Source organism: Bipolaris maydis (genome assembly GCF_028858645.1).
Source record: "Bipolaris maydis strain C4 unplaced genomic scaffold PSV08scaffold_5, whole genome shotgun sequence".
Taxonomy (NCBI): domain Eukaryota; kingdom Fungi; phylum Ascomycota; class Dothideomycetes; order Pleosporales; family Pleosporaceae; genus Bipolaris; species Bipolaris maydis.
In genome coordinates, this window is record NW_027093861.1 from 1,657,406 (window position 1) to 1,679,545 (window position 22,140).

General features: G+C 52.3%; 5 protein-coding genes across 5 annotated transcripts; 4 read left to right on the plus strand and 1 right to left on the minus strand.

The window, feature by feature from the left end:
• The first annotated feature begins 392 nt into the window (after positions 1 to 392).
• PSV08DRAFT_37588 (uncharacterized protein) lies at positions 393 to 3,456 on the plus strand. Its single transcript, XM_014226496.2, has 2 exons — positions 393 to 1,379; positions 1,509 to 3,456. Exons 1-2 carry the CDS (start codon positions 478 to 480, stop codon positions 3,355 to 3,357), a joined length of 2,751 nt encoding a protein of 916 aa, XP_014081971.2. The 5' UTR covers positions 393 to 477; the 3' UTR covers positions 3,358 to 3,456.
• Positions 3,457 to 7,557: 4,101 nt separating this feature from the next.
• PSV08DRAFT_200465 (uncharacterized protein) lies at positions 7,558 to 10,731 on the minus strand. Its single transcript, XM_014226494.2, has 3 exons — positions 9,831 to 10,731; positions 7,873 to 9,740; positions 7,558 to 7,808 (listed from the first exon to the last, which is right to left on the minus strand). Exons 1-3 carry the CDS (start codon positions 10,657 to 10,659, stop codon positions 7,707 to 7,709), a joined length of 2,799 nt encoding a protein of 932 aa, XP_014081969.1. The 5' UTR covers positions 10,660 to 10,731; the 3' UTR covers positions 7,558 to 7,706.
• Positions 10,732 to 12,588: 1,857 nt separating this feature from the next.
• On the plus strand, positions 12,589 to 14,775 carry PSV08DRAFT_409077 (uncharacterized protein). The gene is made up of 4 exons (XM_014226493.2): positions 12,589 to 12,962; positions 13,030 to 13,519; positions 13,572 to 14,161; positions 14,216 to 14,775. The coding sequence occupies exons 1-4, from the start codon at positions 12,648 to 12,650 to the stop codon at positions 14,297 to 14,299; spliced, it is 1,479 nt and encodes a 492-aa protein (XP_014081968.1). The 5' UTR covers positions 12,589 to 12,647; the 3' UTR covers positions 14,300 to 14,775.
• A 300-nt stretch (positions 14,776 to 15,075) lies between these two features.
• Positions 15,076 to 16,565, plus strand: PSV08DRAFT_37607 (Gtr1/RagA G protein conserved region-domain-containing protein). The gene is made up of 3 exons (XM_014226492.2): positions 15,076 to 15,361; positions 15,415 to 15,963; positions 16,025 to 16,565. The coding sequence occupies exons 1-3, from the start codon at positions 15,162 to 15,164 to the stop codon at positions 16,335 to 16,337; spliced, it is 1,062 nt and encodes a 353-aa protein (XP_014081967.1). The 5' UTR covers positions 15,076 to 15,161; the 3' UTR covers positions 16,338 to 16,565.
• Positions 16,566 to 18,424: 1,859 nt separating this feature from the next.
• On the plus strand, positions 18,425 to 20,940 carry PSV08DRAFT_388754 (uncharacterized protein; the record flags this gene model as incomplete). The annotated part of the gene is made up of 7 exons (XM_066093492.1): positions 18,425 to 18,456; positions 18,513 to 18,623; positions 18,730 to 19,172; positions 19,280 to 19,503; positions 19,564 to 19,617; positions 19,688 to 20,535; positions 20,634 to 20,940. 7 exons carry the CDS (start codon positions 18,425 to 18,427, stop codon positions 20,938 to 20,940), a joined length of 2,019 nt encoding a protein of 672 aa, XP_065949353.1.
• Between the last annotated feature and the right edge of the window lie 1,200 nt (positions 20,941 to 22,140).

Below are 22,140 nucleotides of genomic sequence, written 5' to 3' on the forward strand. Positions count from 1 at the left end.
GTCATAAACCCTGCGGCTGTAAGTTCGTCCCGTCTTGCCCCTACATACCCTTCTCCCATGCACTGGCTGCCTTTATGTTTCGGTTGTAATTCATAACAAGCCGGAGAAAGCTGTGCTTCGTCCCCAGGCGTCGACCCTGCACGGACTGGTGGTTCTTTTGGTATATTTCTTCCAGACTGCAATAGCCCGCAGCAAATATTCCGGTGCAGGCTAGCCCACGCGCAATCACTCTCTTGTTCGTTGGCAGCCTTTCCCATTTTGCCCCCTCCTATACCCTTGTACGCACGACCAGACGATCATTAGCTGATGCCCCATTTGCATCAGTGTCACAGCTCAGGCATTGCCTTTGTCTTTCGGGGGGTTCAGGTGGTTCCACGCTCCTGCTCTCCCAGAAACCTTCATGTGGCCGATTGAGAGGGTGCACCGTGGAGGTTATCCCGTTTCAATCGCCGAACATCACAATCTCCATCATCTACTATGCTCCTCAACATGAGTCGTCCGGCTCGTATACCCTCACACTCAGGTCCTCCACCGTCCTACGGTTCCTACCCGCCACATCATGCTTCAGCCTCTCGACCAGAAATCATTGCACCAGGCCATCCAGTTCGACCTGCTGACACAAGCGGCAACCAGAGCAATGCCCAGCAACTGCCCAGTCTCCGTACGCTCCTAGAGCCAGAACTGCTCGACAAGAAGTCCTCCGATCCACCACCATTGAGTGCGTCTGGCACTCAGCACCCGTATACACAAGGTGGACGCTACGGATCTTCCAGTCCGACGTTGAAACGGCGACATGAACACGATAGCCACTTCCATGGCTACCCAGAGCACAATGCCGTGGCTTCACAATCGCTCTATCACCATCGTCAGTCCCTTCCGGCCACAACCGCTACTCCATCTACTGCCTCTTCAACATCCAGCTCCGGATTCGGTATTGGCCGACTAGAGCTCCAACGCCGCGAAAGTTTTATCCATACTACGCAGCATGACTTGGCTGGCAACGGGCACCGGCAACTTTCTCTGGCGTCTGATTCGGCGGGCTCAATCATGGGCCAACAGGAACTAGGATTCGATCCGAGCAGGCCGGTGAGAATGCGACGACTAGATGGCACCTCACGCGCACCGATACAATCTTCCCGATGTGTTGGCCAGCGTGACATACCCGGCGAAGGTCTTTGTTACGTCTATGAAGATGGCACCTATTGCCGTGCCATTATAGATGGCGAGGCAGTCAACCCCTCGTGGGGCATCACCAAGGCAGGCAAACCTCGAAAACGCCTTGCACAGGCCTGCTTGACTTGTCGCGAGAAGAAGATTAAGTGTGAACCGGGGTATCCAAAATGCCACCAATGCGCAAAGTCGCAAAGAGTGTGTCGAGGGTAAGTGGCTTTTTTTTCTCGTTCAGACTATATCGTGTCTTTTTATTGTGGGGGAAGACAGCGCATTAACTTGGGAGCCGAAGCATTAAAGCGTGTATCACTTTGTTGACAAATGTTGACCCTCGGCAGTGGAATTAACCAGAACAATGTATCCGGCGAGACGTCTCCATCAGGCTCCGCTCCGCTATATAAACACCCATCGTCTGAAGTGCTTAGTCCTTCGGCGGCTACGGAGAGAGCCAGAGCGATTGGAGAGCCAAGTGAACCGCCCAAACCCGCCATTGATCCTTGGAACATCAGTACTCCGTATAGGCCACGGAAAATTCGATCAACTGCCATTGGGAACAAGAGAGACATGTCAGTACACTCGTACGACTCAGATTGGAGCGGCTCTGCAAACGAACAGGTCATGGAGGACTTTGGGCGCGGCTCGTACTCTGATCCCCTTGCGCTTCAATGGGAACAGGATCCTTTTGAAACTGATCCCAGGCTCACAATGGATTTGCTGGAGCTCTATTTTGGCCATGCTGGCCGCGCAACATACAGCATGTTTCCGCGTCGGGCGTTCCTTACGTGGGTGGAGACAAGCCGCGATAAGAATCAAGACCACTTGATGCTCCTCTATTCGATCCTGGCAATGGGATCCGCTTTTGCAACGGATCCAGAAAGAAGGTCGCTGGGCAAGAGATTTGTTTCTGTTGCTTCATATGCGGCTGAAAAACGCTTCGGGAAATTCAGTTTGCAGCTATGTCAGACGCGGTTGATGCTTGCGTTATATTTTTTCGCCAAAGGCAAGTCACAGGAGGCATGGGACTACTGCGGAGCTGGCCTACGAGCCATCAGCGCACTGAAGCTTAATACAGAAGATGGCATCAAAGATCTTATGGACAGTAATGCCAACCCCGACTACGGTTTCGACCGCCAGACTTTTGAAGAATGCTGCCGACGTACCTTCTGGTCTGGACTACTGATGGATGTAAGTTACGACATCATCAAGGACCCGGCACCCGTTGACTTTACATCCCCACAGCGATACAACGGCTTTTTTGGGGGGACTTTGTTTGTTTTCAGCATGGAAGACGCCTTTGTTCGGCTCCCATGTCTGGACGGGATGTACGAGTCATCGACTCCATCCGACGCGCCATTCTTTAGTGAAGAGCTTCTGAGTGGAAGAGGGGCACCTATCACCATCTTGGGTCCTATGGCACACCTGTGTCTGATTTCAACACTGTGGGGGGAGGTGCTGGCCTTCACTGGTCGAACTGCTCGGCGACCCGACGCTGGATATGAACGACATTACGAAACCTTCTACGCAAAGACTTATGAGAAGCTGGATGCCTGGCACGCCCTGCTTCCGGAAAATTTGCGTTATACCATGCAGAATCTCGATACGAGCATTATTGAAGGATATGCAGGTACCTTCATATCAATACATGCTCTGTATTGTGCAGCGACAATTCGACTGAACCGACACGTTCGCATCAATGCATTGCCAGCAGACAAAATATGCCGGAACCTCAAGCAGGCTTTCTTCATGGCCTCCAACTTCCTCTCCATGATGCACTCAGTAGCCAAGGTCAACCGTCAGCAACGCCTTCCAGCGGCCGCAGCATCCGAGTTTTTGTTTTCGACACCGTTCCCTGGTTATGCTCTCATGCTTTCTATTGATGTCCTCACCTCTGCAGGCCTCTTCTCGACTCTCCCAAAGTTGATTGAGACATTGAGCACTTCGCTTTCGTGCATCGATGAACTCGCAAGCTTTTGGTCATCGGCAAAAACACAACAGAAGACAGTGTCACATCGTATCAAGCAACTTACCGAAATGGCCGGTCAAGAAGGACAAAACGTCAGGAACAGCAGCCATGGAAACTTTTGGAGAACCACCAATAGTCTCCAGACTTCCTTTGCAAACGACGACGCGCTGTATAAAACTGATGACCAGCTGTTGTTTGGTGTTGTTGGTCAACTTACAAGCTAGTTGTCGCTCAGTAGTGCAAACTGATAGCGCGGCTAACACAGCTACCAGACACGCGTTGTCTTCTCGACATACGCAGCAAGTATAGAGGCATCATATGCTCGTAGCTTGCACCGGATCCTTGAGGTTTGGATAAAGCATAAATATGCTTCAGCCTAAAGCTTGCAGCTGTGACATCTCGGTCCCCGCATGTTTCATTCATGCATACTCTAGCGAATTACTTTTCTTGTATTTGGTTTGAAAACAAGTCTTCGAAATTGCGAGAAGCAGTGCGAACAAAGATTTGTCCCGGATGCGTATCTTGTCATCAAGCAATCATGATGACACTGTCTTTCTGCTGTTGTAATGTTCAGCTATTTTGTAATTGTACTGTTCTTTTGTACATTATTGGAGCATTTGGAAGGCGTTGTCACAGTTGGGTTTTGGATAGGACAAATGGGGTTCATGGTTCGAGCTCAGAATATGAATAGGCAACGACAAACTACGTATCAATCCGGTTCCCGGTCATCTACTAGTAGTGGTAGTATCACATAAGGCTTGTTTGTAGGAACACTGCAACACCATGACAATTCAAGCAACCAACAGGTCTGAACAGTTACAGCATCATGGGAACTTGACAGCGTCTACTCAAACCGAGGCCTGACCCATCGTTTGATTTACAAAAGGAGGTCACTGGTGGAAGTGAGGCCCATGCGAATCAAGGCATCCATCGGAAATACCCACGCTTGGGGCAAGGCAGCGTGATCAAGTCTACCTGTGGTATCACCTCGCACGGCACGTTTCTTCCCTTTGTTGCACCATGGCTTATGGGGACAGAAGCTAGTATCCGTACCTTGCACCTCGGGTGCTACCTAGCATGCTGGACTGTAACCAGCAACCAGAGAAGCAAGGTTGAACCATGTGGGGTTCCGCTCGGCCTAGCAAACCATGAGAGTACAGGTGAACGTGCTTTACAGCCTCTTTCAGGTCTCAGACTTTGGTCGAGTGTGTCAACAGCGCCAATATTTCACAGCTGACCCAGGTCCTCGTCACAAACTGACGCCAGCGCATGCGAGATTCGTCAACATTGACTGGACGCCTGTTGAATACGGGAGAGAGCTAAATGTCTGAATCAAGCGAGTAGACGATTATGACGACATGCACACATGTGCAAGTAGGTGTACCGTTTCGGTGCTCAGCCCGTGCATTGCGCCGTCGTGTGGCTTCGGCCATCATCATGTCTACCGGATGATCCCTGGACTAAGCGAGGAAACTACCGGGTTTTGGCCTGTGATGAGCGCGCGTTGCCATCCGACCTGCGCTCATTCGCTTAGACGTAGATCATGATAGAGGATGAAGATAGGGGGCCAAGGGCAAGTCTCCGATAGTACACCACTCCAACACCGTCCGGAGCGTGTCCGAGTCTTCTGACTTGCGCGGACTGTGCCGACGAGATAGCTTGACGGGGCCGGAACCAGAACGTTTGAAGACCATGTATGGCAATCATAGTACACGCGTTTCGGAATAGAGGCTCCACAGAAACCCGACGCTCGGGCATGATCAGTGGAACCCCGTCATCGACCACAGTTATTGATCCAAACTTAACGACAAGTCTACCTTGCTTTGATAGGCCTGAGTAAGGAATGTGAGTCAAGCTCGTTGTGAGAGCAAAAGCCCCTGAGCAAAAAATCGGTTTACCCACGAACGAAGGCGAGAAGGAACGCCTGAGCAAGCGCAAACATTGCGAACATGCTTTACTGACACCTTTTCTGCTTCCGTGGAGGTGTATGTAGTTCCCGAGATTTTGAGCAGGGAAAAAGGGCAAAAGCCAGCGGTACCGGGCCTATGTGCCGGCTCGGCAAACCTTCGATGCAACCATACCCACGATACGTAGCTGATCGTCGACGCCATTACCACCAAGCCAAAGAGAGAAAGAGAGAGAAAAGCAAACATTCGCATCACCCATGTCCATATCAAACCTTTTTGCTGCCCAAATGAAGAATCAAAGGGGGTACCCACCCCCCAATTTACCACCAACCCATGTTCTCCCTCCTTTCCCTCCCTTTCCTCTCAACCCACGCAAATCTTCCCCCCGTCCGTATCCCCGGTATCCCATTCCCCTCCGTCCAACAGCCTAGCCGCAAACACAAACATACCCGAACGCCAATCACGCCAAAAAAAAAACAGGGCAAACGAGGCTACCCAAACCTTTCTAACAACCCACACAATGCACACACACTAATAGCCCATACACGGAACATGCCACTAACCACCACCCTTTGCCCCTCCTTCCACAAAAAAAAGTTACCAAGTCCACAAGGTAGCGCCCAAAAAAACTCTAAATCCTCCCCGCGAATCCAAAGAAAGAGAGCAAAAAAAACAAGGCACTAAACCCACCGGACCGACCCTAAACGAAAACGTAACTTGTTTTCTCTTTTTTTTTTGTCATGTCTTGTTTTGTTTTTCTTTTGTTTTTCTTTACTTTTTTTTTTTTTAAAAAAAAAGTGTGAAGTAAGGTGTGCCTTTCCCACGGGACGCCCGCCTCGCCCCGCCCGCCCGACCGAGAAGGGAGGAGGGACGGTGAAAAAAAAGGGAGAAGAAAAAAAACACCCGGACGCGCGTGTGCCGGAGGTTTCCCAGTGTCGGGCGCTAAGGGGAAGTTGGACTTGCGGGAGATATATATGTATATATATATATATAAAGGGGGGGTGGGGTGATTGGAGTCTTCGGTTTGTACATATACGTGTGCGTGTACTTGGTGATGGGTTTGCGGGGGGAGCAGAAGAAGGAAGGTGCATGTGAGAAGTTGAACTTTTACGCTTCCATGCCCAAAGCTTTCTGTGACGACACTATTGATTCTGGGGACTGTGGGTGGGATGGCGGGGAGGGGAATTGCCGCGCGCTACGGTTTATGGATACGGTTATGTAGACTTATTGTGTATTGGAAAGATGGAGGATAGGATCTTTGGGGCTTAGGCCCTGTTTGTATATTGTGTGTTACTTCTATAGTAGGGGAAATTTCCCTTGTATCCCATCCCGTTTACCTCAGCCTAGAATAAAACATCACATGTGTATACATATGAATATACTTACAATACACAAAGGAGCGTACCGTAGTACCCGCGGGAATTCCGTCATGGAACCCGCGGGAAGCTTTTTCTCTTTTGTCCCCCTCCCCGCCCCCCTTCCCCCCTCCCTTCCTCCCGCTTTACCGTCTACTCCCTAGCTGAGCTGGCTGGCTGAGCTGAGCTGAGCTGAGCTGGTTGATTGAGGTATCGCGCAACATACTGGATCAGGTATAGCTTCCTCCCCCTCCCTTCTTCTCTTCTTTCTGCTTCTCCCCTTTCTCCAATTCGTGCAATCGGAGTTACCGATTCAATCGGAGATGCCGACTCATCGGTAAGTTATGCCGGGTGTGGAGGAGAGCTGGGGTAGATTGGAGCGCTAAGAGGGTGGTTTTGCCACCTGGAGGGGGGGGGGGGGGGCTATTGGCGTTTGTGGGTACGCTTGTGCTTGCTAGGGGGGGTGGCTTGGGTTTTTGGTGGCTGTAGGATGAGAGGGGGATAGATGGTAAGGACAGATAGTTTTGACGTGTGTTGGGTTTTTGTAAACGGGTTAGATGGGGAAGGAAAGGGAGCCAGGGGCAGGGTAGTGAAACAATCCGACTGTCTATGACGTAGCCCAGTGCACTTTTGACAGAAAGTATTTTGCAAAGCGAAGGGTGGGAAGGGGGCGTTGTTTGTATACAATAGTGTAGGAAATGCTTGTAGGATGATGGATAATTAATCTGGTATCCCTTGACTTTTTTTCCCTCTGTTTGCTATATAGCGTATCAGATCAATTATAATGGAATATGTATAATGAAATAAAAAGGCAGTGAGTATGACACTGTTTAAACAAGGACATTCCCCTAGAATGACGTGAAAGCTTGGAAATTATAGATTGAAGAAGAAGTAGTAGATATTCCGGGCACATGAATGCAATCAAAAAAAACCCGAAACAATACAAAAAACATCAGGGCTACGAATCCCTGACATCTTATGTACTATCACGATATCTACAAGAAAGGAAAAGAGAAGTGGGTGTTTTCAGCCTTTCTATATCAAGTATACAAACCTTGTCTACACATTTCTCTCATGCAATAGAAAAGAGGAAGGGGAGATGCAGAGAAGACATGTACATAGCGCACAGTCATACATCACTTCAGGCCACGGACACAATATCAGACAGACTCAACAAGGTGAGGACATGGAGTATATAGATAGGCAAAGATACTAAGGTCTTCTAGTCCTTCACTCTGCTTTGACAAAGCATCATCCACATGGAACCAATCGTGTAACCAAGAGAGAAAGCCTGTATACAACAGCCTCAAATTACAGATTGTTATCCGCCTTGAACTTATCCCAAGCCTCATTCAGGGTAGCAAAGACCGCCGCACTAATCATCTTCTGCTCTGTAGTCGCGTCTTGAGAAATCTGTTGAAAAACACATTAGCAACTGTACATCCGTATTCAAAGTTAGGATCACAAAAAGACATACCTTGTCAGGGTGCACCTTGGCAATAGCCTTCATGTAGATAATCTTGACCTTGTTAGGCATAACCAAATCACCCATGTTGACCTTCTTCCATCCTGCATCCTCCCAGAGCACCTTATCCAGACTACCCAGTAAAGCACGTAGGTTATCCGCCTTTGTGCCTTTCCATGCGATGAGCTTGGCGTCAACTTGATCTGTTAGAGCAAACTTCTCGTCATCTGCGCGTTCTGCAGCAGCATTAGCGGCTTTCATGCGCTTTACGGCTTCCGAATCAGCTGTAGGACCGCCGCCGAGATCAGCCATGGCAGATGGTCTGGGGGCAGCTGGCTTGCGAGCTGGAGGCGGGCGTTTTGCTGCTACGGCAGGCGCGTTGCTGCCACCGCTCGCGGCCTTTTCACAGCGGTTACGGCCTGAGATTGCGACGGCGCCGCCTACACCGCTTTGGACGGCTTCTTTCCATACAGTATACGCGTCTGACCACTTCTCCATGCTCTCAAGAGCTTCTGCCTTGCGCATGAGTGCTTTACCGTAAAACTCCTTCATGTCCTTTTCTCCTTCTACGCCGCCCGTAGCAATCTTTTCGCCCTCGCCTTTTGATACTCCAATGATTGCCAGGGCAGCGTCTGCATCTGCAATCGCTGCTTTTGGATCACCGACCTTGATATTGGTAATTGCGCGGTTGCAGAGTACTACAATGGCTACGGGATGAGACTGGGGAAGAGGGCTGAGCGCAGAAGAATAGGCAGCATGTGCGGCTGAGTAGTCTCCACGCTTGAACGCTTCTGACCCCTTCTGCCGATCGGCTGATGATGAGCTGAGAGCAGAAGATGATACCGGGGGGATCTGTCGTGGAGGAGCTTTGGGTCTGGGTGGAGTTGGCGTGCGTGCTGGGCTTGGCTTTGTTGGATTCGGGGTTGCTTGAAGAAAGGGGTTCTTGGATTGAGGCGATACGGGTTGCCGTGAGGACTGCTTTGGCGCTGCAGGTTCCGCGGAGAAGAGGTCTACTTGCGGTTCTGGTTGAGGTGCGGCCTTTTTCCGACGTGCCGGGCTAACATATGCCTGAGGACCTTGCTCTTCCACCTCTTGACGAGTCAATCTGTTAGCTGGTCGCTTATCTAGAGCTGAAGGCTGTTGCCGCTGAGACGGTGATTGAGATGACACGCGATCAGGGTGGCTGCTTCGACTAGCTTCCTGCTCTCTCCGTTGTCGAACTGGCAACGGCTCAGCCTGCTGGCGCATCTCGCTCGTCCGAGAAGATTTAGAGGGTCGACCGCCAGCTTCCAACATCATTGCCTCGTCTGTAGCAGTTTGCATGCTGGATTGCTGTCTCCCTGAGCGGGTGTTGGCTTCGGCTGCTTGGGCGTCCCGCATCCACTTTGGCATGTTGGGGTCACCGTCTTGTTGAAAGTCAGCCATGGCCTTTTGTACTTGCTTCCGGCCCGTCTTCCAGAGAGAATTTGCAGACTTGAACAGGTTGTTGCCAATTTCTGAAGCCATTTGTGTCATGTCCTTTTCCTGGCCGTGTCCATCTTGCCTACGCGAGGTAGATCGACTCCGTGCCCCATCGTCTTGCATCCAAGCAGGGCGAGATCCACCTGCACGAGGTTCTCTTGACGAGTCTCGTGCGTTGGGTCTGCTGTTTGCTCGCCTCGGGCGGTCTTCAAAGTCTTCGTTTTCATGCCGCGATCGATCGCGGCTCTGTGTCTGTGTCTTTTGCTTTGCCTCAGCATGTGCCTGGTTCAGCAACCAGCCTACTGCAGCCTGGACGTCTAGGCCAGACTCGGTGGTAGCCAATGCGATAGCAGACTTTTCAGCCGGAAAGCCCATGTCCACCAGCTCAGCAACAGCCTTGTCGTGTGCGTTCTGGGGGCCTGGAGAAGAACGTAGGCTAGTCTCCGGGGCCGCTTGATTGGCCATTGACCTAGGCTCCTCTTTCTGCTGAAACTCCGAAACGGGCTTACCTAGCAGGCCTAGTATGTCGTCATCCGCATCGTTTGCCGGAGGGGGAGGTGCAGGTGAAGTCGACTTTTGCGCCATTTGCTTGAGCCCAAACATATCGTCGTCGTCGTCGTCGTCCATGAGCGCATTGTTACTAGTAGAGGGCTGTGGTAGCGGCGTCTGACCTCGGGAGACATTTGCGCCGTATGCAGGCGTGCTGCGACCGCTGTCCTGTGAAGGAACGGGAAAGTGGCTTGAGCGGTCTACGGGAGCGGCCGAATTGAAGGCTGCTAGTAGGTCGGCCTCATCATGAGAGGATACCTCGGGACGTCTCACGCTCGTATCCAGGCCTGCGAATGGTTTGTTGATAGTCTGTGACAGACGTGAATTCGTAAATGGGTTGTTTGAGACTCGAGGAGCTGCAATGGTGGCAGGCTCTGGCGTGCTCTTCCCACTTGCCAAGGTATCCCAGTGCTGGTTGTCGGCGGTGCCAAATGCATTATCCCATTGCTTCCGCTTTTCTGCCTCTAACCTTGCCTTTTCCTCCTGTATCTGCCTCTGTCGCTCTTGCAGCGAGAGGTTGCTGGTTGAATCCTTTGGTTTGCTTGAGGACACGAGACTCGCAAAGCTATCGTTGGCGGGGGTGGCTGGTTTCGAGGGCGCCTTGAACGGCTGGCTGGTGCCGATGCTTGCACCTAGGCCGGAGGGTTGGGCGGAGAGTGTAGAGAGGGGAGTCGATCGGCCGGAGAGCTGGGGCGTGGGGCTCTGGCGGAAAGGTGGGAGGGCGGCGGGGGAGTTTATAGCTGGCTTTTTGGCGGGCTGCGACCAGTCCAGGCCGGCCAGGTCGTCCATTGTGGTTGTGTTGGTAGTGCAGGTGTCTTATGGAATGTGCAAGGGAAACTTCATGGCATGATTGCGGGTTGGGCACATCACACGTCGTCAAAGGTGGCTGTCTTGCAGATGGTCGGGCGCGCTTGTTTGGGTCGCGCCACAGGTACCGCCGAGTCACGTGATAGCATGCAGGGTCTACGGCAGGGTCGACATGTCACGGCGAAAGCAGTGAAAACTACTGTCGGTTGAGCCACAGCCAAGCTGTGGCTGCAACGTGCTTGAGCGTTTATTTCGGAGGCAGCCACACAGCCAGTGTGGTCGGCAAAAGTTACCCTTGCCGGGGGTGGATGAAGTAAAAAAAGCACCTTTGCCAGTTCGCAGATGGACCTGTACGCGGCTCACCTGCTAGAGGGCGCATGATGCCGGATTGGGTAAGAAGGCAGGGCAGGGCAAGGAAAAAGCCGAGACGGGCGTCTAAAGAGGGTTGATTGACCGGCGCCAGGAACATGGTGACATGGTGGCACAGTTGGTTGGGGCTACTCCAACGAGGGACCTTGCAGCTGCAATGCAGAGTACGTACGTAGAGCACTATGCGGAAGTAGATGCATGGACGGATAAATGGACGAGTAGACAAAGGGCTGGCAGGTCTCGGGGCCACGACTGTCCGGTTAAGATTTGGTCAGTGTTGGCTTGCAACGAACCGCGACCGCGGAGATGGAGACTGGGGCACGCCCTGGCGCCGGTACAGGCGTGCCGGCAGGCAGAGAGCGCGACTGACTGATTCGGCTCGGAGGGCCAGGAGGGCCAGCAGCGTCGGGCCGAAAGCTGGCAAATTGACCACTAGTCAGTCGCGGGCCAGCATCCGGAGCCGCGAGCCAGCCGGGCGTGGAAGGAGCAACGGGCAGGACAGGAACAGGAAGAGAAGGGGCAGGACAGGAACAGGAAGAGAAGGAGCAGGACACGGGGAAGGAGGGAGGCGGCCTTGGAGCGCTGCCCGGGCAGCGTGGGCCCGTCTGGCTGCTGGCTGTGCACACCAAGCCGCCGTATTGTTGGGCTGGGGGCTACGGGGGCAGAGGCGGCCAGAGGGGACAGTCGCTGGTGCTGCGCTGGCGGATTTGCCGACCCGCGAACCCGCAGCCACGGTAGCAGAGTCGTGCCGCCCGCGTGTGGCCGATGGGTTGCATGTAGGTGATGGGATGCTGAGTAGTGGCACGCGCGCTAGGCCAAAGCGGTCGGCGGCCGGGCTCGACGTGCGAACACACGGCTTTACCACTCGGCGGCACTCGACGGCCACCCTGGAGCGAACGGTACATGGGCCAGGCACAAACGAGCGTGCCCATGTTCACATGCAGCCATGCAGCCGAGACCCTGCAGCGCCCCAGCGGCTCGTCGTTTCACCCTCGACGGGCGTGCCCACGGCAAAGAAGAAAAAAAAGCGAGCGTGCGGAAGCGTTGGACGCGGTGCCTGGCGCGCCGCTGGTCGAGCGCGGCCTCGAGCCTTTATTGCTGCCCCCGCTAGCGCAGAGCCACTGTGCCGTTCATTCGACCCGCGCGGCCAGCCAGGGGCGCCGCCAGCAGCCCGACGGCAGCGCCTGCGCCTATGCTTGCGGGCGGCACCACACACACACACATTGCATACTGACCTTCTTCTTCCACCAGGAGGCGACGCGTCCGCCTGCTGTCCTCACGCCCGCCTGCCCGCCGCCCAGAGCCGCACATGCTGGCTGCACCACTGCTCGACGACGACATCGCACTCTAGGCCTACCGCCGCCACCACCACCACGACTACCTCGACCCACGTGAGGATCCCCTTGCATTCCAAGCTCCACCGCTGCAGTCGCTTCCGGTTTCTTCGTCCAGGGATCTCCCGGTCCCGCCCAGCCAACAAGCGCGCCGATCGCCGTCTCTCGAGCATCCTCGACCACCTCTAACCACCTTCCTACTCCCCAGCAAACCTCCCCAGCCCTCCACCCGCCCGCGTTTCTCGTCCCTCGCCGTCGTGAGCCACCATGCGTCTATTCAATCGCAAGGGCTCAAAGCCCCAGGTTTCGCCCGGCTGCAGCCAGCCAAACAGTTCCAATGGCTCTCTGCGCTCCCCTGGTCCCACCCCAAACGGCTCCCGCCCGACCAGCTTTCCAGACGTGCCACTGCCAAAGGCCCCAGATCCATCGCTCGACCCGGCCGGCTACCTGCGCAGCATCTATGCAGTCCGTGAGCGCTCCCGCCTGGTGCTGGAAAAGGCAAAGAAGAACCAGCTCAAGCACTTCACCGTCGACATGAGCAAGTTTGGAGATGTCGCCAGCTTTGTAGTCTCCATTATCAAGGTGAGAGAGCGATGCTGTCCAAGCACGCCCGCCCCGCCCCGCCACGCTGCTCTAACTCGCTTTTCAGCGCGACTACGCTCCCGACTACGCATCCATCCCCCCGCACGGTAGATGGCAGCACTTTGACGTCGGTGGCCGCCCGCGAATCGACCAACTCATGGCCTCATGGCCCTCGACTGTCGACAACCAAGAGCGAACCCGCCGCCTACTTGATCTGTTTCTTGTTTCCGTCTTGCTCGATGCTGGCGCGGGAACAAAATGGCAGTACAAGAGCAAAGAGTCTGGCAAACTCTACCGCCGCAGCGAAGGCCTCGCCGTCGCCAGTCTGGAAATGTTCAAGGCCGGCACATTTAGCAGCGACCCCAAAGAGCCTTTCCAAGTCGACAGTGCCGGCCTGAAGAAGCTCGACGTTGCGACCGTAGCCCGTGGCCTCCAGGTGACTGCCTCGAACCCAATTGACGGTCTCGAGGGCCGCACTACTTTGCTTCTTCGCCTCGGTGAGGCCCTGCAGAACCAAGAAGTCTTTGGTCTTGAGGCTCGCCCAGGAAACATGCTTGGTATGCGCACGCGCGTGACATGATACGACAGGGCTGGCACTAACATTGCTAGACTACCTTCTCTCACATCCCACGACACAAGCGTCTTCTGTTCCCATTATTCCTCTGCCCACGCTTTGGAACACGCTCATGGACAGCCTCACTCCCATCTGGCCAGCATCAAGGACCCAAATCGACGGCGTACCCATGGGCGATGCATGGCCCTGTTCCGTCATGCCATCACATCCGACCCACCCGTGGGAAAACATTGTCCCACTTCACAAGCTCACTCAATGGCTCGCCTATTCGCTCATGGTACCCATGACCAGGCTACTCCACGTGCATTTTGCCGGCGCTGAACTCCTGACGGGACTGCCAGAGTACCGAAACGGAGGTCTCTTCATTGACGTTGGCCTCTTGACACTAAAGCCCGAAGACCAAGAGCGCGGACTGGCGCAATACCAGGAGAATGCTCAGCAAAAGGGCCAGCCCAGCATGGAAGTGGTTCCCATGTTCGCGGCCGACGACGACGTGATTGTGGAGTGGCGCGCGGCAACCGTTGGCCTTCTTGACGAGCTTTTAGCCGAGGTGAACAAGCTGTTGCGTTTGAGCGGGCCAGACAAATTGACCCTGGCCCAGATGCTGGAAGCGGGAAGTTGGAAGGTAAGTTTGCGCGGCACGCCAAACTAATCGGAGCTCTGCTGACTCGCACCACAGGGAGGTCGCGAAATTGCCGAAGTCTCGCGGCCCAACACTAAAGAACCGCCGATCATGATCCTCTCGGACGGCACTGTTTTCTAAGATACCCCTTTCTTCACCCGTTCCGCCTTTCTTTCGCTTCATTTTGATATCGACTGCGTGCAGCGGACACACGCTCCCGATCCAGAGGGTGTTGTTGCTCCCGCCCACGCCGCACTAAGGACCTTCTAATTCTGGCCCAAATGCATGGGACTTTATGATACACGATCTCGACGGTCGCATTTGGTGGCTCGGCTTTCTGTTGATATGTTTTGCTTCGTCACATCGGCTACGTGTACATTTTTTTGTTATTTTCTTCTTCTTCTTCATTTTCTTCAAGCCTTCAGTGCTCCGGGTCGCCTGGTCCCTTTTCTTGTAATATTTCGCCATTTACCGAGGAGCTTTTTTTGGGGGGAGGAGGACCGAATACAAAAAAAATTGGACAATTAGCTGAGGAGTAGAGCCGATTGAATTACAGCCAGTAGCTTTTGCGATTGTACAATTGATAAGATTACTCTTAATCTGCAAGCCATGTCGAATTTCGCAATCACGAACACGGGGTGCGTGACGTGCAGACCGTGCTTCCACGGGTGGTTTGTGTGTCTGCACACAGACATGGTTGTATACACGGCATTGAGTACTGTGCAGCCGCTCCGGCCACTGATGTTTCAATGCTGGTAATAGCACATACAAGGATGCCATCCAATAAGTCTCCACATGTGCGCGTACGTGCTGAAGATTGCGGAGAGCGGAATGTGCCCCACTGCCAAGCAGAGGGTAAGTGCAGCTTGCACGAGGTGCGCGTCAAAGCTCCACGCCCTCCCATGATCTGTTTACGATACGTCATCCTCAACACACAGCGGAAACATTCCACAGCCTCTACATCAGCGTCAACGACCCAGATTCTCGCCTACGCACCTTCACGATGAACTCAGTCAAGCGCCAGAAGCAGCGCAAAGTGCTGCTTATGGGCAAGAGTGGAGCCGGCAAGTCGTCGATGAGGAGTATCGTCTTCAGCAATTACGTTGCCAAAGATGTGCGCAGGCTGGGCGCGACTATCGATGTCGAGCATAGCAACATCAAGTTTATGGGCAACCTCATGCTCAATCTTTGGGACTGTGGAGGGTATGCTCACCGCCGCCTAGCGTCCGAGGCTGGCACATGCTGACGCCTCATAGTCAAGACGGCTTCGTCGAGAACTACCTCAACCAGTCGAGGAATCATGTCTTTGGCTCCGTTGCTGTTCTCATCTTTGTCTTTGATATCGAATCGCGCGAGTTTGCGGCCGATGTCGTCTCCTATTCAAACATTATCCGCGCCCTCCACGAATGCAGTCCCAGCGCAAAGGTCTTCTGCCTCATACACAAGATGGATCTCGTGCAAGCACGGCTGCGACAGGCCATGTTTGACGAGCGCGCAGAGTACATCCGGGAGGCTAGCGAGGGCTTCAAGGACACAGTCGAGTTCTTTGCAACGAGCATTTGGGACCAGAGCTTGTATAAAGCCTGGACTAAGATAATCTACTATCTGATCCCAAACGCCGGTACCATCGAGGCACTGCTAGAACAGCTTGCCGAGGTCATTGATGCAAGAGAACTGATACTGTATGAGCGGACGACTTGTCTCACGGTAGCCCATGTCACCAGACAGACTGAGGAGTCAAATCCTTTTACCGACCGGTTCGAACGCATCTCAAGTATCCTCAAGACACACAAGCAGAGCATGGCGTATGTGGCTAATCTTCCCTCCAAAGTTGGCTCTTGAAACCTTGCTTATATTTGACTGCAGGAAACACACCAACATCCCCGCTGGAAGCGCAAACTTTGCCGAAATGCAAATCAAAACTGGCCGCTTCATGTTCTTCATCACCCGCCTAACAGAAAACACCAATCTGGCCGTCGCTATTCCGCCTTCTGAGCAAGTCTTCAACGCCGCACGCGTCAACATTTTCCAAGTACGACCAAAGTTTGCTGAGCTGGACATTGCAGCTAAGCCCCGCCCACCGATCCAACAAGCGTTTGCTGGATCTGCGGATACCATGGGAGATGCCTCAGAGAGAAACAAGGGGAGAGAAACGGCGATGCACGGCTCTGGATACTAGGAAACACAAGACTGTCGTGACAATTGTAACAAGGTTGTATAACTGGAGCGTAGTCTGGTACGAAAGCCAGGGACAGCTGTCGATACCGGCTCACACAAGCAAGTGTACTAAAATCGAGAATGCACTGGGGCAAATTGTCAAAGCCTAGAATTTCAGGCAAGGCTATAACCCACCGAGAAAGCAAGCAACATTAGAGAAATGGTAGCCAAGAGAGAATCTTACGAGGCTATCCCTTTGCTGCTCATCATACGTTGCAAAGATGCTCGGGGTTTTTCAGGACGATAGTGTACAAGGTGTCAAGAGACGCAGTCTGGAGTCTGGTGGTTTCTCAGCAACGCCTTTTTCGGAGGGTTAAGCGGCGGCGCTAGAACAGTTCTTGGAAGTCGTTGCACCTGCAGCACTAAGACCAATACCCCCAGCGAAGGACCGATTAACGATGATGCAAGCTGCTTAGGTCAGTGATCGATACGGCAAGTACGAGAGGACGGCTCGGAGTTGCCGAATGCTAGGCGTATTATGGAATACCGCATGTACATACATGAGACATGAGAGCATTCGCCCTTTTCAGCCGTGCTATGTAAGAAACTAGACATCACATGACATCGCCCGTGAGGCTCATGTAATCAGTAAACTGAGCTTGAAACACGATTTATAAGTCCAAAGAGGGTGCCATGCAGGGAGCTGATCGCTTGCAGTTGACATTTGTAGCAGGCTACCGATCCCTATCTACACAATCTACTACTCAAAAGAAAAGAAAGACATGTCGCACAAAGGGCGCGCGTGCATGCAAGGCAAAGAGTTCTCGGCCTGTCATTGAATGCCTGAAAAGCTGTTGGTGGACCCTTGCTGCAAATCAAGCCCATTGAAGGGTTGACAAGACCCCAAGTACGAGAGGCCAAGCTAAAAATGCGGGGAAGTGCATGGCACAGTTGCAGCAACCCTTCTTCTTGTCTGACCGGTCTTTGGCTTCTTGATCAGACGCTTATGAGCAAGAAGAAGACTCTTGGGTACCTTGAGGGTGCGGTGCGCTGATATAAATGACTAGGTATCTTGGGGCCTCTTCGGTGCATTGAGACGTCCTTTTAGTGTGTAATGGAACATCTTTCTGCGCCGAAATATACTTACTGTCCGAGGCGCTCCTATCTCTATCTCTGTCTGTCTATGGGAGTGGGTGAGTAAGCTGATGGTTGGGTTGGCTGTTCCAGCATCTTGGAAGGCTGTGAATAAATGCATGCAAGTTCGATTTGAGGTTGCACTGCGCTCACGCTTTCCCGTGCTTGGCTGCCGTGCAACAATCTTGCCATGGCCCGATTGCCAGAGGCTTCCAAGATCGACGCTGAGCAAGGCCAAGACACCTGCAATCTAGGTCTCTCTGGGTATTGTATTCGTTTGTGAAATCCTTTTCGGGGCTGTTTTATCATCTTTTCTAATGTGGAAAGTTTGTTTGTTTTGCAATCTTGTTGCAACGCTCGCACTGGCCACTTGGAAATGCCGAAGCGTACGTAGTAGCATGCTCGTCAAAATGACATGGCTTTTGCTCTCGATCTCAACAACTCGACGCGGGACCAGGTCAGATTATCCGGACATGGGGGGAGTTTCGCAACTCCATCTTTAGCTGCGGACAACAAGACGAAAAAACCAGTAGCCAAGGCAACCCCAAGAATGAAAAAGTGAGCGCCAAGGCGCATACTCCACCTTACACTCTCAAGCCACCGACGTTGGATGCCCCAAGAATGAATGCAAGTGGTGCAGCCTTGGCTGTCCGCCCACCATACGATTGGCCAATTAAGTAGGATTGTACCGCGTGATGCGATCCAAAGCGAGAGTGAAGAATGTGACAGTAGGCAACGAGCAATGAAGCAAAGTGGGGAAAACGCATCTCCTTGACAAAGACTACTACGCAGAGTTGGGTACCTCGTGACAACCCCGACTTACAAAGAGCATAAAGGTGGTCATTGCTCAGAAGACTCGCATACCCCCCCGTCAGTTGTGTGCCCTTTAGGTATTAAGCAAACGCGGCCCCAGAAAACTTGGTCTGAATACTATACTTTCAAGTTCAATTGTTTCCGCATTCAACTGGTTTCACCATGGCGGAACCAGAGAAAGAGACTAAGATCGAGTAAGTGTCTTTGATACATCTCTTACTCTACTTGTACATGCTAACACATCTTGTAGGCCCATCGTCGACGAACACAAGGAAACCACCGAGCGCAAAGCCTCCGTCTTCGACGATGAGCAAAAGCGCCGTGAGAGCCTTGCGCGCCTAACAGCCAACATAGAGGGCGAGTAAGTTGCTAACAAAAAAAAACGACCCAAATATATCACCATCTACTTACATATCCATACCATTCTTCTTCTTCTTTTTTTCTGTCAAACTAACTCAACCCCCCAGAGTCCGCAACCCCCTCGTCGACATCCCCCGAGCCCAACTCCTCTCCAACGTCCACACCTTCGCCGTAGAGCACAACCTCGAAGACGTCGAGCCGCTCCTCATCAAAGGCGCGCTCGTCGCCCAATCCCCCGCCCTCTTCGAAGAACTCGAAGACCTCGACGACACGGACCGCAACTTTCTCCGCGAAGAGCTAACGCACCGCTTCAAGCTGCCGCGCATCTTGTACTTCACCATTATCCTAAACTCCATTGCCGCGGCGATTCAAGGCTGGGACCAAACGGGCTCGAATGGCGCAAACTTGACGTTTGGGCAAGCGCTGGGCATCCCGGATTCCGGGCCGGAATGCGAGGCGGCGGGGAATTGTGAGAAGAATGGGTGGATTATTGGGTTTGTGAATGCGTGTCCGTATATTGCTATTGCCGTGTTTTGTGCGTGGATTTCTGGTGAGTATTTTGTTACTTATCCCCCTCTCGAGGGGAAAAAAAAAGGAAGAACTGGAGTTGTAGTACCCTTTTTTTGGGGGGTTTTTTTGCGGACTAACATACGATAGATCCTGTCAATGATCTCTGCGGTCGTCGAGGTACTATTTTCATCGCTGCAGTCTTCTCGCTCTTGGCTCCGTTTGGAATGGGTCTCAGTCAGACATGGGGCCAGCTCGCCGTGTGTCGAGTACTCCTCGGTGTTGGAATGGGTCTGAAAGAAGTCACTGTTCCGGTCTTCTCAGCCGAGAACGTACCCGCTAGCGTTCGAGGCGGCCTTGTGATGTCCTGGCAGGTGTGTTTGAAAATCCAAAGCCCGAGTGAATCGATGGGTCCATCTAACAATCCCAACTAGATCTGGACGGCTTTTGGCATCTTTCTTGGTACGGTCGCCAATCTCGTTGTCATGGTAAGTCACGCCCATCGGACATGCATTCACTTTTGTCAACTCTTATGCTAACCCAAACCTTCCCCCCCAGAACACAGGGTCCATCTCTTGGCGTCTCCAGTTCGGCTCTGCTTTCATCCCAGCCGTGCCACTCGTCCTTGGCATCTACTTCGTCCCCGAGAGCCCTCGCTGGCTCATGAAAAAACGCAGATACGCTCAAGCCTACAAATCCTTCCTGCGTCTCCGTAACTCGCCGCTACAGGCTGCCCGCGACCTCTACTATACTCACTGCCTACTCGAACAAGAAGAGGTCCTGATCCGCGAGGCAGGAATCAACCCCAAGTCCAACTTCTTCACCCGCTTTATCGAGCTCTTTACTATCCCACGTGTACGCCGTGCAACGCAGGCATCGGGTATCGTTATGATAGGCCAACAGATGTGCGGTATAAACATCATAGCCTTTTACAGCTCGACAATCTTCGCAGAAGGCGGTGCTTCGAATAAAGAAGCCCTGATTGCCTCATTTGGCTTCGGACTGGTAAACTTCCTTTTCGCCTGGCCCGCAGTCTGGACAATCGACACTTTTGGGCGCCGTGGCTTGCTCCTAACCACTTTCCCCAACATGTTTTGGACGCTGCTTGTCGCGGGAATGTGCTACTACATCCCGAGAGACAGCCCGGCCCATCTTGGCCTCATCGCCTTCTTCGTCTACCTTTTCGGTGCGTTTTACAGCCCGGGAATGGGCCCTGTGCCCTTCACATACTCGGCAGAGGTATTCCCACTGTCCCACCGTGAAGTCGGCATGTCGTGGGCCGTTGCAACGAATAACTTTTGGGCGAGCATTTTGTCTCTTACCCTCCCACGCATGCTCAAAGTTATGAGACCACAGGGTGTATTTGGCTTTTATGCCGGACTCAACGTTGTTGCTCTTACTATGATGTAAGTCACCCCTGTCCTTGTTTTTTTTTTTTGCTTCACCTCTTCTACATTGCCAACTTGCGTTTGGATATTTGTTAACTCAAAAAAAAACAAAATAGTTTCCTCTGGCTCCCCGAAACCAAACAACGCACCCTTGAAGAACTCGATTACATATTCGGCGTCCCCACGCGCAAACACATGAAGTATCAAGCCGGCGAGAATCTTCCCTGGTGGTTCAAAACGTACATTCTGCGCAAAAAGGGGCTCGCTAAGCCTCAGCTTTATCGGTTTGCGGATCAGAAACCGCCGATTAGTGTTACGGCGCAGATTGGCTGGGCGTGGAATACGTATGTGCTAAGGAAGAAGGGGTTGGTGAAGCCGGGTGCATATGTGCAGCCTGTGCCGAGGGGAGAGAAGCAGGTGTAGGTGTGGGATTTGTGTGGTGGTTTTTTTGGTTAGAGAGGTGGCTGGTTGGGGTAATGGGTAGGAAGAGGTGGGAAGGGGGAGCATTAGGATGTTCGTATTCGATGCTTTAAACTGCATGAATCGCCTTGGAAAGTAATGGGGGTACCAGCAAATGGGGGGTACACATGTCGTTCTTTTTTATTTTCTTTTCTTTCAGGCTCTATACCCTTTTTTTTAACATAGCTGCTGGTAGCATGCTTTACTTTCCTTAATAATACTGCCGCTTTCACGGTTTTTTGAATTGGTGGAGTTTTTTTCTATGTTGTAGATGGTGATGTAAAGTGTGGACTGACAAGTACCTCTACATGTGTTTTTTCGACATTCAAATGTACATACGTATGGAGACGATGAATGCTGATGTCAGTTTAAGTGGTGATTACGTGGAAAGCGGCCGGGATGTGGCAGGGCTGGTTACATGGGTAAGATGGCTGCATGTGATTCGAAAAGTCAAGGGTGTTGTCCTTGTCGTGGTTGGTGTGAAAATATTCAGCGTCGTTTTACGACTTTTAATGCCATTGTTTTTATCTGATGCATGAGCTCCCTGTGCAGGTTGACAACAAATGATTCGTGGTTTTATCTGCTACGATAATGTATGCCAAAGTGCATGAGAGCTGGTGCAAGATAGTTTGGAACTACAAGGGACTAGTTATGTGCGATGGCATGACATGTTGATGGAACATTTAGATGTCTTATTCGTGTAACCATTTCACCATGTAGTTTCTTGAAAACGCTATATGCGAATACTAGGATATCTTGGCATTGAAGTGTCACTCCGGATCGGTGAGGATATGAATTAGAGAAAAGGACCTACTCTGCACATCTCCGTCCGCGCCGAACCGCTATAGTAAGCACTATTGCGGCTGCCACTCTCACATTCCACATGTCTTTGAAGGATGACTGCGACGGGTAATGTTCATACCTCGAGCCAGGAATAGTTTTTTGTATCGGAGCGTGTTCTTGATTAGGGCCTTGAAGGCAGTTTTCAAGAGCATCCAGAATCATCCATGGACACAGTGGAAAAACATTTGAAGATACTTAGTTTTGCACTTAATATATCTAGTCTGCAATTAACAAGATGATAATTTGATCGGCTAGAGATCAAACCATTTTCTGCCTGCCGTTACGCATACAGCAGAAGGCTTTGAACAGTTTTTTTTCTAA